Genomic DNA, 14255 nt, shown 5'->3' with positions numbered 1-14255 from the left:
GGACCCAGATGATTTGAGGGCTCGGGCTTCTGAGGAGGAGCTCCAGGTGGGACTTAGCCAGCCTGGGGGAGGGGCGTGCCGGATCCCGCCCCCAGCCCGGCCAGGCTTCTCCCACCTCAGGCCCAGGAAAAGCTGACCGAGTCCAACCAGAAGCTGGGGCTGCTTCGGGAGGCGCTGGAGCGGCGGCTTGGGGAGCTCCCCGCTGACCACCCGAAGGGGCGGCTGCTGCGCGAAGAGCTCGCCGCAGCTTCGTCCGCAGCCTTTAGCGCCCGCCTGGCCGGGCCGTTCCCCGCCACGCACTACAGCACCCTGAGCAAGCCTGCACCACTCACAGGTGGGTCCCGACACCTCTCCTGTCCTCCCCTGCTTCCGCCCCAAATCAGGACCCCACCCTCCTGGCTCTAGACTCCTGCCCCTCTGAGCCCCCAAGCCCCAAACCTGCAACTGGGATCTTCATTCTCCCCAGTCCTGGACTCCCATCCCACTGTCCTCTCCCTTCTCCATTCACCCCAACCCTGTAGCCCTGCGCCCCATTTCCCCACGCCAGACAGACCCATGGACCCTAGACTTCCCACCCCACCTTGCCCTCCCAGAGACTCTTGCCCTCGTCTCCCCATCCTTGATCCCTGGGTGGGGAAGATTCCCTGGAGATGGAAATGGCAACCCACTCTAGTATTCTTGCCTGGGAAATTCCATGGACAGAGGAGCCTGGTAGTCTGTAGTCCATGAGGTCGCAAAAGAGTCAGACACAACTGAGAGACTAAACAACAGCAGCAATAACAGTCTCATCCTCACTTTCCCCACCCCTCCCTGAAGGGCCCTGTCTTCTCTCTCCAGCCAGAGTCCCCGATTTCAGTCTCATAGTCCCTCACTCTCAGAATCCTCAGTCCTGAACCTCTGACCCTCCACCCCCAGACTAGCCAGCCCCTCCCTTCTTAGATCCGTCAGCCACTACCTCCCCAGACCAGTCCTACCATAGACCGCAGCCCCAGTGTCAGACCTCAGACTAGCCTACCAAATCCTACCCTGGACCCCCCCAGTCCTACCTGGCTCACCCCCGCCTGGACCTCTGGCCTGCACTCTGAACTGCTCTTCTGTCACTGAACCTCAGCATCTAGAGCCCTTCCCCAGACTGCCCCACCCTTCCACCTTGTCCCCTGTTTTCTCTCTTCTGGGCACAGCCATCTCTGCAGCAGACCCCCTGCCTCACCCTGATTGTCCCTCACCAACTCCCATTTGCACGCTGGCCACTTCTGCACATGCCCACTTCACCTGCAGCCCTTGTCCTGCCCCAGATGTAACCCACCCCATGAGCCTGACCCTCTCTCAGGGACCCTGGAGGTGCGTGTGGTGGGCTGCAGAGACCTTCCAGAGACCATCCCTTGGAACCCTTCACCTTCGGTGGGGGGACCTGGGACCCCTGACAGCCGCACCCCCTTCCTGAGCCGCCCAGCCCGAGGTCTTTACAGCCGAACTGGAAGTCTCAGTGGCAGGAGCAGCCTCAAAGCGGAAGCCGAGAACACCAGTGAGTGGCACTAATGTCCAGGAGGAATGAGGTGGGGTAGGCTGGGGGTGGTCCCTGATTTCCCACATTGGTAACATTCTGAAAAAATCGTTCATCACACTCATTAGGATGGATACTGTAAAATAGAACAAGATAAACTGACAGGTGTTAGGGAGGATGTGGAGAAGCTGGAAGGCTTCTACACTGTTGGTGGGAATGTAAAATTGTGTGGCCACCATGGAAAGCAGCATGGCAGGTCCTCAAATAATGAAACATAGAACTACCATAGATCCAGTGTCCTGCTTCTGGATGAATACTCAAAAGAGTTGGAAGCCGGATCTCAAAGAAATTTTGGTATACACCCATGTTCATAGCAGCGTTATTCACAGTGATCAAAAGGCAGAAGCAGCCCAGTGTCTGTTGATGGATGAACGGATAAAAAAATTGTGGTCCATCCACACAGTGGATTCCAGAGAAGTCTATTCTATAGAAATGGATTCTATTCTGTACAAATACATCTATAACGAGGGTAAATTTTATGTTACGAGTTTTACCACAATGTGAAAAGAAGCGAATACACACATTTAAAAATATGAGTAGAAGAATAACACTAAAGTAACTGCCTATGTTACCACCACCAAGGTCAAGGAATAGAATTCTCTGGATTTTTCAGCCTTAAAAAAGGACATTCTGAAACATGCTACAACATGGATGAACTTGAGTACATGAGTGAAATAAACCAGTTGTAAAATGACAGGTGGGCTTCCCTGGTGGCTCAGTGGTAGAGAATCCACCTGCCAGTGCAGGAGACACGAGTTTGATCCCGGAGTCGGGAAGATTCCCCTGAGAAGAAAATGACAACCCACTCCAGTATCCTTGGCTGGGAAATCCCATGGACAGAGAAGCCTGGTGGGCTACAGTCCATGGGGTCACAAAAGAGTCAGATATGACTTAGAAGCTGAACATGAGGGATACTTCTTGTCTTTTTGTTGTTTAGTCACTAAGTTGTGTCCGACTCTTTTGTGACCCCGTGAACTGTAACCCTCCAGACTCCTCGGTCCGTGGGATTTCCCAGGCAAGAAAACTGGAGCGAGTTGCTATTTCCTTCTCCGAGGGATCTTCCCCACCCAGGGATTGAATCCCTGTGTTCAACCCATGTGCCTGCGCCTCCTGCATTGGCAGGCAAATCCTTTACCACTGAGCCACCTGGGAAGCCAACAAGTAGTATAGGATTCTACTTATACGAAGTATCTACGTTGGTTACATTCATAGAGATGGAAAGAATAGTGGTTGCTAGTGGTTGGGGGGGCGGATGGAAATGGAGAGTTATTGTTTACCTGGGGGGACAGAGTTTCAGTTGGGAAAGATGAAGAGTTCTGGAGATGACGGTGGTGATGATTACACAACAGTATCAACGTACTTGGTACCACTGAGCTGTATACTTGAAAATTATAATGATGGTAAATTTTATGTGAATTTTGCCACAATGTGAAAAGAAACGAATGCACACGTATAAAAGTATGGATACAAGAAGAATATGACAATAGAGTAACCGCCTATGTTACCACCACCCAGGTCAAGAAATAGAATTCTCTGGAAGCCCTCTCATGCCCCCTCCTCAATTCCAGCCCCTTCCTCTGTCCTAGAGGTAGCTACTCTCCTCACTCTTACCGCTATCATTTCCTCGCTTTTCTTTGTAGTTTTAGCGCCCATGTACCATCTCAAAGCAATGCAGTTTAATTTGCCTGTGTTTGAACTGCACATATGTGGAATCATACAGAATGTATTCCATGGTAACGGCTTCTTTTCTTCAACATTGTGTGGGAGATTTATTCATACCGTTGCATGAAATTATACTTCATTCATTTTTAGCCTGGTTTAATTGTCTTAGACTGAGCCATATCAAATTGCTGTCTTTTTTTTTTTTAGATAAATAATAGTTGACTATAAGAGATTTCATGGTTTAGCTAATAACCCTATATTACCATGTATATGTTAATTCATAGGCAGATGTTTCTAGTTTCGAGCTGTTACGTAAGCATTATATTTATGCATCTCCCAATGTATACTTGCTGGCATTTTTTTAGATTGAATACTTAGGAATATATTGCTGGAATTTATATATATATAGAATAAAAGTGAATTTGGATCCCTGCCTCACACCACACACCAAAATCAACTGGAGATGGATTGAAGGGCTTAATGTGAAAGGCAGGACTGTAGAGCTTGGTCAGATAGCATAGCAGAATATTATAGGGGAAGAGAGGATTTCTTTATTAATAAGATATAAGAGATTACCCTCCTCCCCAGAATCTCCTGACACCCTCCCTCCACCCCTGTTCCAGATGAGGTGAGCACTGTGCTCAAGCTGGATAACACAGTGGTGGGACAGACATCCTGGAAGCCGTGTGGCCCCAACGCCTGGGACCAGAGCTTTACCCTGGAACTGGAGAGGGTGAGTTAGGTGGGCGAGTGAGAGGGCTGGGAGGAGGAGGGGCCTGGGGCCTCAGGCACCCCAAGTGACAGCCCTCTTCTTCCCTGAGGCACGGGAATTGGAGTTGGCTGTGTTCTGGCGGGACCAGCGGGGCCTGTGTGCCCTCAAATTCCTGAAGTTGGAGGATTTCTTGGACAACGAGAGGCATGAGGTGCAGCTGGACATGGAACCTCAGGGCTGCCTGGTGGCTGAGGTACATACAGCCTGACCCCCACCCTGAGAAAATGCTTTTTTTTTTTTTTGGATGTGCCCAGTCTTCGTTGCTGCTCAGGCTAGTCTTGCGTTGCGGCACGTGTGGATTTCTAATTGCGTTGGCTTTTCTTGTGGAACACGGGTTCTAGGGTGCATGGGCTTCAGTAATTGCAGGATATGGGCTCAATAGTTATAGCTCCTGGGCTCCAGAGCTCAGGCTTAGCAGTTGTGGCACATGGGCTTAGTTGCTCTGCAGCACGTGGGATCTTCCCGGACCAGGGATCAAACACCTGTCTCCTGCCTTGGCAGGCGGATTCTTCACCGCCAAGCCACCAGGAAAGCCCAGAAAAATGCTTTTTGTGTCTCTTTCTCCTGGTTTTCTAGAAGGGGAAGATGTGTTTTCCCCTTAGTCTCTGAACCTTGATAGGAAAGTACATTTAATTAGTCCCATGATGTATGACTAAAGCTGGGATTGGTTTCATTCTAAAACAAGATATTAAAAAAAGAAGAAGAAATAGCAAAATGTTGTCAAGCCAGAAAAGAAAAGCAAAACCAAGCAACATATTATGGGGATTGCTATGAGAGCCACAATTGAGCAGAGAGATTCCTTCCCCAGTGCTGTCGGGTGAGGGTCCTCATCAGGGGAGCCCACCCACGACCCTCGGCACTATGGACATTTGGGCTGGGCAAGTCTTGGTTGCAGGACTGTCCTATGTACTGTAGGGTGCTGAGTCACATCCCTGGCCCCCACCCACGGGATGCCAGTAGCAACCCCGCACCAGTTATGACAACTAAAAATGCCTCCAGACATGGCCAGCGGCCCCTGATTGAGAGCCCATAGTCTAAATGACATTCCTAGCTGACCCCTTGTCGCATGGCCAAGCCCTGTCCAAAGTGCTCTGCTGGCACTGACTTATAAATCCTCACAAGAACCCATGCAAGAGGGACCGTTACTAGTTACGTTTGACAGAGGAGGAAACTGAGACACAGAGAAAGTCACTGGCCCCCTCGTTTAGCCAGAATTATTCTCAGAAATTCTTTAAATTTGCCCCTAAAATACTAATGTACCCTGTTTTATGTATTGGGCTGAACAGGAAGTTCGTTTGGGTTTTGTCATAAGATCTTATAGAAACTCATAAAAACTTTTTGGCCAATCCAGTACACACACACACACACACACACGTATATAAATTGCTTCCCTGGTAGCTCTGATGGTAAAGAATCCGCCTGCAATGCAGGAGACCTGGGTTCAATCCCTGGGTTGGAAAGATCCCCTGGGGGAAAAAATGGCAACCCATTCCAGTATTCTTGACTGGAGAGTTCTATGGGCAGAGGAGCCTTGTGGGTTACAGTCCATGGGGTCACAAAGAGTCAGACACAACTGAGTGACTAACACTTTCATTTCACGTGTGTGTGTGTGTATACATATATGTATGTATGTATGTATAGATATATCTCCCCATGTCCTTAACCCTAGGGGAAAATTCTTTTTTTTTTTCATTTTGCTACTTGCTTAGATTTTTTTTTTTTTAATTTATTATTTATTTTGGCTGTGCTGGGTCTTCATTGCAGCTCTCGGGCTTCTCTAGTTGTGACGCCTGGGCTCTAGAGTGCTTGGGTTCAGTTGTAATTTGTAGACTTGATTGCTGTATGTGGGATCTTTGTTTCCTGACCAGGGCTCAAACCTGGGCCCCCTGCATTGAGAGTGTGGAGTCTTATCCACTGGACCACCAGGAAAGTCCCCACCACTTGCTTAGATTTTTAAATACCAGTTTTCTTTGCAAAAAGATCAGACCATGTGAAAAAGATCAGAAATGTGAAAAAGAAACAGAATTCCCAGTGTATGCATGCTAAGTCACTTCAATCATATCCTACTCTTTGCAATGCTATGGACTCTAGCCCACCAGACTCCTCTGTCCATTGGATTCTCCAGGCAAGAATATTGGAGTGTATTGCCATGCCCTCCTCCAGAGAATCTTCCTGACCCAGGGATCAAACCTGCATCTCTTATGTCTCTGGCATTGGCAGACGGGTTCTTTACCACTAGCTCAACCTGGGAAACCCTAGTATAAAAAATTCCCAGTGCACAGTATTAAAAAAAAACAAAAACAGCTGTATAATTAACTCTGTTTTCAGGAATGGGATAAATATCAAGAGAGTCATTGGGTTCAAGTGAGTTTAAAGATTAACCTGAAAGAAGCTTTTCCTTGGCTGTGAAAGTTGTTCACTTGTGTCTCTCTGCGACCTCATGGACTATGCAGTCCATGGAATTCTCCAGGCCAGAATACTGGAGTGGGTAGCCTATCCCTTCTCCAGTGACTCTTCCCCACCCAAGGTCTCCTGCATTACAGGTGGATTCTTTAGCAGCTGAGCTACCAGGGAAGCCTATACAGACCAAAAATCTATATTACTCTTAAGTTTTCACTAGAAAATGCTTTCAGAATTTCACAACATTAGTCACTTTTCACTAATTTCTAACTAATTTACTAATTCCTAAAAATATCTAGAAAAATTCTTGAAATAGTCAAGGGCTATCTTACTATCTGGGTAAAAATTCTTACATGATCTCGTAATCCAGGACCACAGAAGGAAAGGAGCAGAGAAGAGCTGACTTCACACGGCAGGGCCATGAAATTATTCTTCTGTTAGGAAGACTGTCCAAAACCCAAGTGGACAGTAGTGGTGGGTGGCCAGGGGTGAGAGTGCTGAGGCAGTCCTGCTTGTCTTCAAGATTTACTTACTATTTTCTTTTAAGAAAGATTGTTTCTTTTTTAAAAAATGTTACTTATTTTTACTTTTGTCTTGGCTGAGTCTTTGTTGCTGCTGGGGCTCTTCTCTAGTTGTGGTGGGCGGGCTTCTCATTGCTGTGGCTTCTCTAGTGATGGAGCACGGGCTCTGGAGCACAGGCTCAGAAGTTGTGGCTCACGGGCTTAGCTGCTCGGCGGCATGTGGGATCTGCCTGGATCAGCTGTGTCTCCTGCATTGGCAGGCGGACTCTTTACCACCAGAGAAGCCCCCAGGGTTTACTTATAATATTCTATTTTGTTCTCCCCAAAGCACCATCCTGTAGAACCTTCTGCAGTTCTGTTGTCGATGAACCTACAATAGTTGAGTTCTATCGTAGATGGAATTGTTCCGTGTCTGCGTCCTCCTATATAGTAGCCGCTAGCCACTTGAAGTCTGGCTAGTGTGACTGGGGGACTGATGTTTTCAGTCAGCTTACATTTTACTTCATTTCAGTAGCCACACGTGGCTAGAGGTGACCAGATCGGGGACACCCATAAAGTCACACAGTTCTATGACTTCAGCACCTTCCAGAAGATGTGATGCAGTTGGGAGAATTCCACGAAACCAGTGGTTTCCCCACATGAGTGGATACCAGCATCATCACCTGGAAGGCTTGCTGGAACACACACTGCTGGGCTCCACCCCCAGGGTTTCTGATTTAGTGGGTCCGGGGTGGGTGGAGGTGCTGAGAATCTCCCTTTCCAGCAGGTTCCCAGGTGATGCTGGTGATGTGGTCTGTGAGCACAGGTGGGGAGGCAGGACACCAGAGGAAGGGTAGTTCCCATTTGTTGGAGTCGTCCGTAGGTCTTGTTGGATCAGAGCTGCTCCCCACCCCTAGAAGAGGGCCTGCTTGCCTGCCTGCTTCTTGCTTTTCCAGGGTGGCTTTCAAGAGGTGGTCCTGTCAAAGGATGGATTGGCTTTGTGACCCCTTAATACGCTGCATGGTACTCTGTGGTTGGATGCGATGCCACAGTGACTGGAACCCTGGAAATGTACGGGTGTGCACACTATGACCCTGAGGCTTCCCCCAGCAAGATGCTAGAGGAGGGCCAGGGTCCTCACGCCAGCCCCTCCCCTCAGGTCACCTTCCGCAACCCTGTCATTGAGAGGATCCCCCGGCTCCGACGACAGAAGAAGATCTTCTCCAAGCAGCAAGGTGAGGAGGTAAACCAGGGCAGGGCAGAGACCAGGGGTGCCGCGCGTGTCATGGAGGCTAATGTCCACCCCCTCCCTCGCCCCTCCCCAGGGAAGGCATTTCAGCGCGCTAGGCAGATGAACATCGACGTCGCCACCTGGGTACGGCTGCTCCGCAGGCTCATCCCCAACGCCACAGCCACTGGTACCTTCAGCCCGGGGGCTTCACCAGGACCTGAGGCTCGGTCCACAGGGTAAGCGGGGGGCAGGGCCCTGGGAGGCCCACTGCCCCTGGCTGCTTTCCCGGGTGCCAGGTCTTAGATGCGCCCTCCTTCTTTGTGCCGCAGTGACATATCTGTGGAGAAGCTGAACCTTGGGACTGAGACAGACAGCTCACCCCAGAAGAGCCCTCTGGGTCCTCCTTCCAGCCCATCCAGTCTGGTGAGCACCCCACCTTGGCCCAGCTCAAGTTCCAAGCTCTCACCAGGAACTTCCTTGGTCACACAGCTCATCTCTGCCAGAGCTGGGGTCTCATTTTCTATCCCAGACAAACACATGAGCTCGGGAGCCAGGCCACTTGGGCCCCACTCCTGCTCTGTTGCCTATCTGTGTGACCCACGCCAAGCCGCTTCACCTCTTGGCGGTTAGCACACCACCCTGTAAAATGATCAAGTTTAAAACTCATGTCGATGACAGGAGTCAAGTTAGTGGTTTCCTCCAGGCAGTTTATTGACAGGAGGGTGGACTCAGGAGAGCCTGCCAGCATGATGAAAATGTTCTGAAGCTTGATCTAGGTCAGAGGGCAAGTACACTTTTTCTGGAAAGGACCATATCATCAGTATCTTCAGCTTTGTGGGTCAGACGGGTCACAGTGATGTCTCGTCAATACCACTCTCATAGAAAGCAGCAAAATGTGATATAGACACCAAGGGGTGTGGCTATGCACTGGGAAAGCCTTACTGAGTGTCACATCCCTTTCAGGAATCATAAACTATTTTTCTTCTTTTGATTTTTCTCCTCAACCCTTTAAAAACATAAAAATGATTCTTAGCTTACAGACTGTACAAAATACGGAGTTTACCAACCCCTGGTATAGCTTACAGGCATCTGGGTAGACACATATGTAAGAGCTGGTCCCATTACCCACCCCACTGAATGCATTTTATACCTTATTTTCTAAAAAATGGCAGCAATAATATTATATGCTTCATGGCATTAAATGATATCATTAAATAGATGAATTTGGCAAAAAAAAAAAAGAAAAAAATCCAGAAGTTGAATAACACTGAATGCTGGAGAGGATGCGGGAGAACAGGCAGGCAGTCAGTGGGAGGCATGTGAATCACTACATCTTCTTGGGAGGGCAAGCTGGTTGAGATAAAAATGGGTGTTATCTTGACCTAGATGTTCCACTCCTGGACATCTGTGATGGCCGTGGACACACATGCACACAAAAATGCTTGAATGAGTATAAAATACATCTAGAAAGGTACTCACGATATCATTAACAGCAGCTGGCTCTGGGGAGAGCAGCTGGGGCAGGAAAAACTGTATTTCCTATTGTTTACCTGTTTGCACTGGTTGAGCTTTTAAAACTATCTCTATAGTGGGAATGATGGACTAGTAGGTAAATTTTCTCCAACTTAAATTTTTAATTTTGATTCTTCATTATATATTCATATGATGTAAAGAATTAGGTTGTTCCATAAGGCTGTTACCAATAAAGGCAATAGGTTAGAAGTATTAGAGCTTCAGCAACAGTCCTCCCAATGACTGTTCAGGGTTGGTTTCCTATAGGATTGACTGGTTTGATCTCCTTGCTGTCCAAGGGACTCTCAAGAGTCTTTTCTAGCACCACAATTCAAAGGCATCAGTTATTCAGCGCTCAGCCTTCCTTATGGTCCAGCTCTCACATCTGTACATGACTCTTGGAAAACACATAGCTTTGACTTTACGGAGATGAGAGGTCAGACTGGAGATGGGTCATATCCATTGTGGTTATGGGTTATTGTACTCTGACCTCCTCTCTGTGTCACAGAGTTCTCCGATCCAGGCAACTACTACCACTCCCGAGCTGCCTTCGGAGACCCAGGAGACACCAGGCCCCACGCTGTGCAGGTGACACCCCTCCCTTGGCCACCACCCACCACCCCTGCCCACTGTCCCTTCCCCACCAGTCCTGTCTTTCTGCAGCCCTCTGAGGAAGTCACCCCTGACCCTCGAGGATTTCAAGTTCCTGGCAGTGCTGGGCCGGGGTCACTTTGGGAAGGTGAGGTATGGGGTGGGGTAAGGAGTTGGGGGGCTGGGGGTCCACACCCCAGGTCCTTAGACTGGCCACTAAGGCCACCCCTGTGACCACTGTGGTTTCAGGTGCTGCTCTCTGAATTCCGGCCCAGTGGGGAGCTGTTCGCCATCAAGGCTTTGAAGAAAGGGGACATCGTGGCCCGAGACGAGGTGGAGAGGTGGGGAGCCTGCTCATGCCCTCTGAAAACGTCAGTCTTCTCTTCTGGGAAGTGGGAGACAGAGCACTCCCTTCCTGGGAGTTCTGTGAGAATGATTCATAACAATCATTCCTACTTACTAAGCTAGTTGTCATTGAGTTGCTAAGTTGTATCTGACTCTTTTGCAACCCCGTGTAGCCCACCAGGCTCCTCTGTCCATGGGATTTCCCAGGCAAGAATACTGGAGTGGGTTGCCACTTCCTTCTCCAGGGGATCTTCCCGACCCAGGGATCGAACCTGGGTCTCCTGCATTGCAGGTAGTCTCTTGCATTGCAGGCATATTCTTTTACCGACTGAGCCACCAGTATTTAATGACTCTTAGCAAGCACCCATCATGTCCTTTACATTCAGTAACTCCTTCCTCACAACAGCTCTAAGAGGTCAACACTGTTATGGTCCCAGTTCTGATGGCACAGAGAAATTGAGCCAGTTGCCCAAGGTCACATAGCCAGTAAGCAGTAGGTCTGGGATTTGAACTTAGGGACTTGGGTTCTGAAGCCTGTGCTATTAATGGTGCCATGTACTGACTCTGCTTTGGGGTCAGGACCCTGAGCTCAAATCCTGCCTCTGCTACAGATGTGCATAGAAACCTTAGAGTGTTCACTTTACCCTCTGAACCTCAGCCTCCCCATCTATAAAAGGGGAGTAATCCTTTCTTGCAGGGTTGCTGGGTGGATTGAATGGGAGGATGCCTCTAGATCATTCTGCAGAGTGCCTTGCGCCCTGTAAATGCCCAGTAGAGGCACTGAGATAGTCCCAGTCTTCTTGACATCCCTTTATTAACCAGGAATCCGACTTAGACAGGCTTAAGCAAATAGAGGAATTTATTGCTCTGGATCAGAAAAGTCCAGGGGTGGACTACCTTCAGGCATGGCTGTATCCAGGTGCTCAGTTGACGTCTCTCACTTCTGCTTTTATCTGTGTGGGCTTTGCTTGTACTCCCCTCATAGGGTCAGAGATACCTCCTGCTTTAGCACTTTAGGGCTCATCTGCCAGCTTTGGCTCTTCTCCCTTGTTCATTCCAGCAGAAATCTTGAGTTTGAACCCATTGGCTTGGCTTGCCCATTCATGAACCAATTCCTGGCCTGGGAGATGGGGTGCTCTGAAGGGAAGTAACAGTTCCCCTGGTGGTTTCCCAAAAGGAAGTTAGGGGACTGTTACTAGGACAATGGATGGATTCTGGGTGCCTCTTGAGCAGGTTCAGACGCATTAAGCAACTTGCCCAAGTGTGCACAGCCATTCAAGGCCCTTGAGCAAACATCTGATGATTGAAGACTAGGGAATGACGGGAGTCAGGGGTAGTGAGCTGCTGTGTTCTCTGACCCCCATCCCCCTCCCCCCTGCCCTGCCCAGCCTGATGTGTGAGAAGCGGATCTTGGCAGCTGTGACCAATGCGGGACACCCCTTTCTGGTGAACCTGTTTGGCTGTTTCCAGACACCAGAGCATGTATGCTTCGTGATGGAGTACTCAGCTGGCGGGGACCTGATGCTGCACATCCACAGTGATGTGTTCTCGGAGCCCCGTGCTGTGTGAGCCTGGCACCCTGCCTCCCCACACCTCCTGGAGTTACGGGGGACTGCGGGGGGCTTTTGACGATGTGGGAGCCTTCTGTGACCCTCCTACCTTGCCTGGAGACCTGGCTCCCTCATACCAGCCTCTCTCTGCAGCTTTTATTCGGCCTGTGTGGTGCTGGGGCTGCAGTTTCTCCACGAACACAAGATTGTCTACAGGTGTGTGTGCGTGTGCAGGTTCACGCCTGTGGGCTCGTGCATACATGCACATACCCGCTTTGTCCACTGGGGGGCCCTCAGGCTTCAGGCAGAACCCACTTCCCCACTCATCCCTCTTTACATTCTTCCACCCCCTCTCACAGGGACCTGAAGTTGGACAATTTGCTTCTGGACACCGAGGGCTATGTCAAGATTGCAGACTTTGGCCTCTGCAAGGAGGGTGAGGGGCGGGGTTCGGATCTGCGGGGCTGACTTCTGGGGTTCAGACAGAGTGGGGAGGTAATGGAGCCCCCCAGCCCCACCTGGCTTACCTTACTGGGTTCCTAGGGCTGGCTGTCTAGACCACCCCATGCTGGGCTGGGCTAGAGCTGTGACCTCCCCCATAACCTCACGTGGCCTTGCCACCCCCCCAGGGATGGGCTATGGAGACCGGACCAGCACTTTCTGTGGGACCCCAGAGTTCCTGGCACCTGAGGTGCTGACGGACACGTCGTACACTCGTGCGGTGGACTGGTGGGGACTGGGTGTGTTGCTCTATGAAATGCTGGTTGGTGAGGTGAGATCCCATGCGCTCCACCCTGCCTGTCCCTGGTAACCTGCGTGTGTGCTGGTGAGGTGGGAGGGTTGTTTAATCACTAAGTCATGCCCAACTCTGTGACACTGTGGACTGTACCCTGCCAAGCTCCTCTGCCCATGGGATTTTCCAGGCAAGAACACCGGAGTGGGTTGCCATTTCCTTCTCCAGGGAATCTTCTGACCTAGAGATCAAAAACTTGCATCTCCTGCATTGGCAGGCGGGTTCTTTGCTGCTGATCCAGCAGGGGGGCCAGTAGGAGGAGGGTGTCAGATTCACCCTCCACTATGGGCTAGCTGATTGAGGACAAGTAGCTCTGCCTCCTTGGCCTCAGTTTCTGCATCCGTAAATTGGGGTCCTTCCCCTCTCAAGTGAGCCATGTCAAAGTACAGCTGGACCCCTGGGTGAATGGAACCAGGTGTGGTATGGTCAGAGGGGCCTAATTCATCCAAGCTCTCCTTGTCCCAGTCCCCATTCCCAGGGGATGATGAGGAGGAGGTATTTGACAGCATCGTCAACGATGAGGTTCGCTACCCCCGCTTCCTGTCAGCTGAAGCCATTGGCATCATGCGCAGGGTAAGGACCCCCGCCCAACTTGGGGTGAGCCAGGGGAAGTGACCCTGGGGCTGGGAAGGGAAACACTGACATGGAACTCCCTCCACCCAGCTCCTGCGGAGGAATCCAGAGCGGAGGTTGGGATCTAGCGAGAGGGATGCTGAGGATGTGAAAAAACAGCCTTTCTTCAGGGTGAAGTCTCCCACCCCCAGGACCCATTCCCCCATGCCCAAGACCTAGTGGCTTCACTTCCAGCCTTGTTACCTCCCCTCAACACCCACCTGCCTTTGCTTCCTCCCATTTACCTCCACTGACCTTCCTACACCCACCCAAGTTAACTGCAGGCTGGCCTGTTGGGAGCACTGCTGTGTAGGAGCCCAGCTGCCGGCCCTCCCCATTCACTCATGCTGTAACCCTTCCTGAGCTCCCAGCATGCCCCCCCGCCCCCACCTCTGTCGTGTGACTCTATGTTGATTCTCAAAGACCCAGACTTAGGTCGCAAGGAGCAGACCCTCCTGTGGTCTGCCCCGAGCCTCCCCTGGTGACCTTTCCCCCTCCTCGCCCCGCAGACCCTGGGCTGGGATGCCCTGCTGGCCCGGCGCCTGCCGCCGCCTTTCGTACCCACGCTGGCCGGCCGCACTGATGTCAGCAACTTTGACGAGGAATTCACAGGGGAGGCCCCCACGCTGAGCCCACCCCGCGACGCACGGCCCCTCACAGCCACCGAACAGGCGGCCTTCCGGGACTTCGACTTTGTGGCTGGGAGCTGCTAGCCCCCTCCCC

At 50.8% G+C, this 14255-nt stretch overlaps 1 protein-coding gene across 1 annotated transcript in view; it reads left to right on the top strand.

The window, feature by feature from the left end:
- PKN1 (protein kinase N1) overlaps nucleotides 1-14255 on the top strand; it is a 25881-nt gene that overhangs the window by 11458 nt on the left and 168 nt on the right. Inside the window, exons 6-22 of the mRNA XM_010855427.1 lie at nucleotides 121-334; nucleotides 1331-1525; nucleotides 3850-3959; nucleotides 4048-4191; nucleotides 8058-8133; nucleotides 8224-8365; nucleotides 8459-8552; nucleotides 10150-10229; nucleotides 10305-10380; nucleotides 10482-10573; nucleotides 11966-12142; nucleotides 12281-12343; nucleotides 12487-12563; nucleotides 12757-12899; nucleotides 13386-13493; nucleotides 13584-13664; nucleotides 14042-14246. Of these exons, the coding sequence (XP_010853729.1) occupies nucleotides 121-334; nucleotides 1331-1525; nucleotides 3850-3959; nucleotides 4048-4191; nucleotides 8058-8133; nucleotides 8224-8365; nucleotides 8459-8552; nucleotides 10150-10229; nucleotides 10305-10380; nucleotides 10482-10573; nucleotides 11966-12142; nucleotides 12281-12343; nucleotides 12487-12563; nucleotides 12757-12899; nucleotides 13386-13493; nucleotides 13584-13664; nucleotides 14042-14245 (2076 nt within the window). The 3' untranslated portion in view covers nucleotide 14246. The remainder of the gene's footprint in view (nucleotides 1-120; nucleotides 335-1330; nucleotides 1526-3849; nucleotides 3960-4047; nucleotides 4192-8057; nucleotides 8134-8223; nucleotides 8366-8458; nucleotides 8553-10149; nucleotides 10230-10304; nucleotides 10381-10481; nucleotides 10574-11965; nucleotides 12143-12280; nucleotides 12344-12486; nucleotides 12564-12756; nucleotides 12900-13385; nucleotides 13494-13583; nucleotides 13665-14041; nucleotides 14247-14255) is intronic.

This window comes from Bison bison, unplaced genomic scaffold (genome assembly GCF_000754665.1).
Source record: "Bison bison bison isolate TAMUID 2011002044 unplaced genomic scaffold, Bison_UMD1.0 scf7180017864365, whole genome shotgun sequence".
Classification (NCBI taxonomy): Eukaryota; Metazoa; Chordata; class Mammalia; order Artiodactyla; family Bovidae; genus Bison; species Bison bison.
The sequence above is the reverse complement of the archived record's forward strand: the minus strand, read 5'-3'. Positions and strand labels throughout refer to the sequence as shown.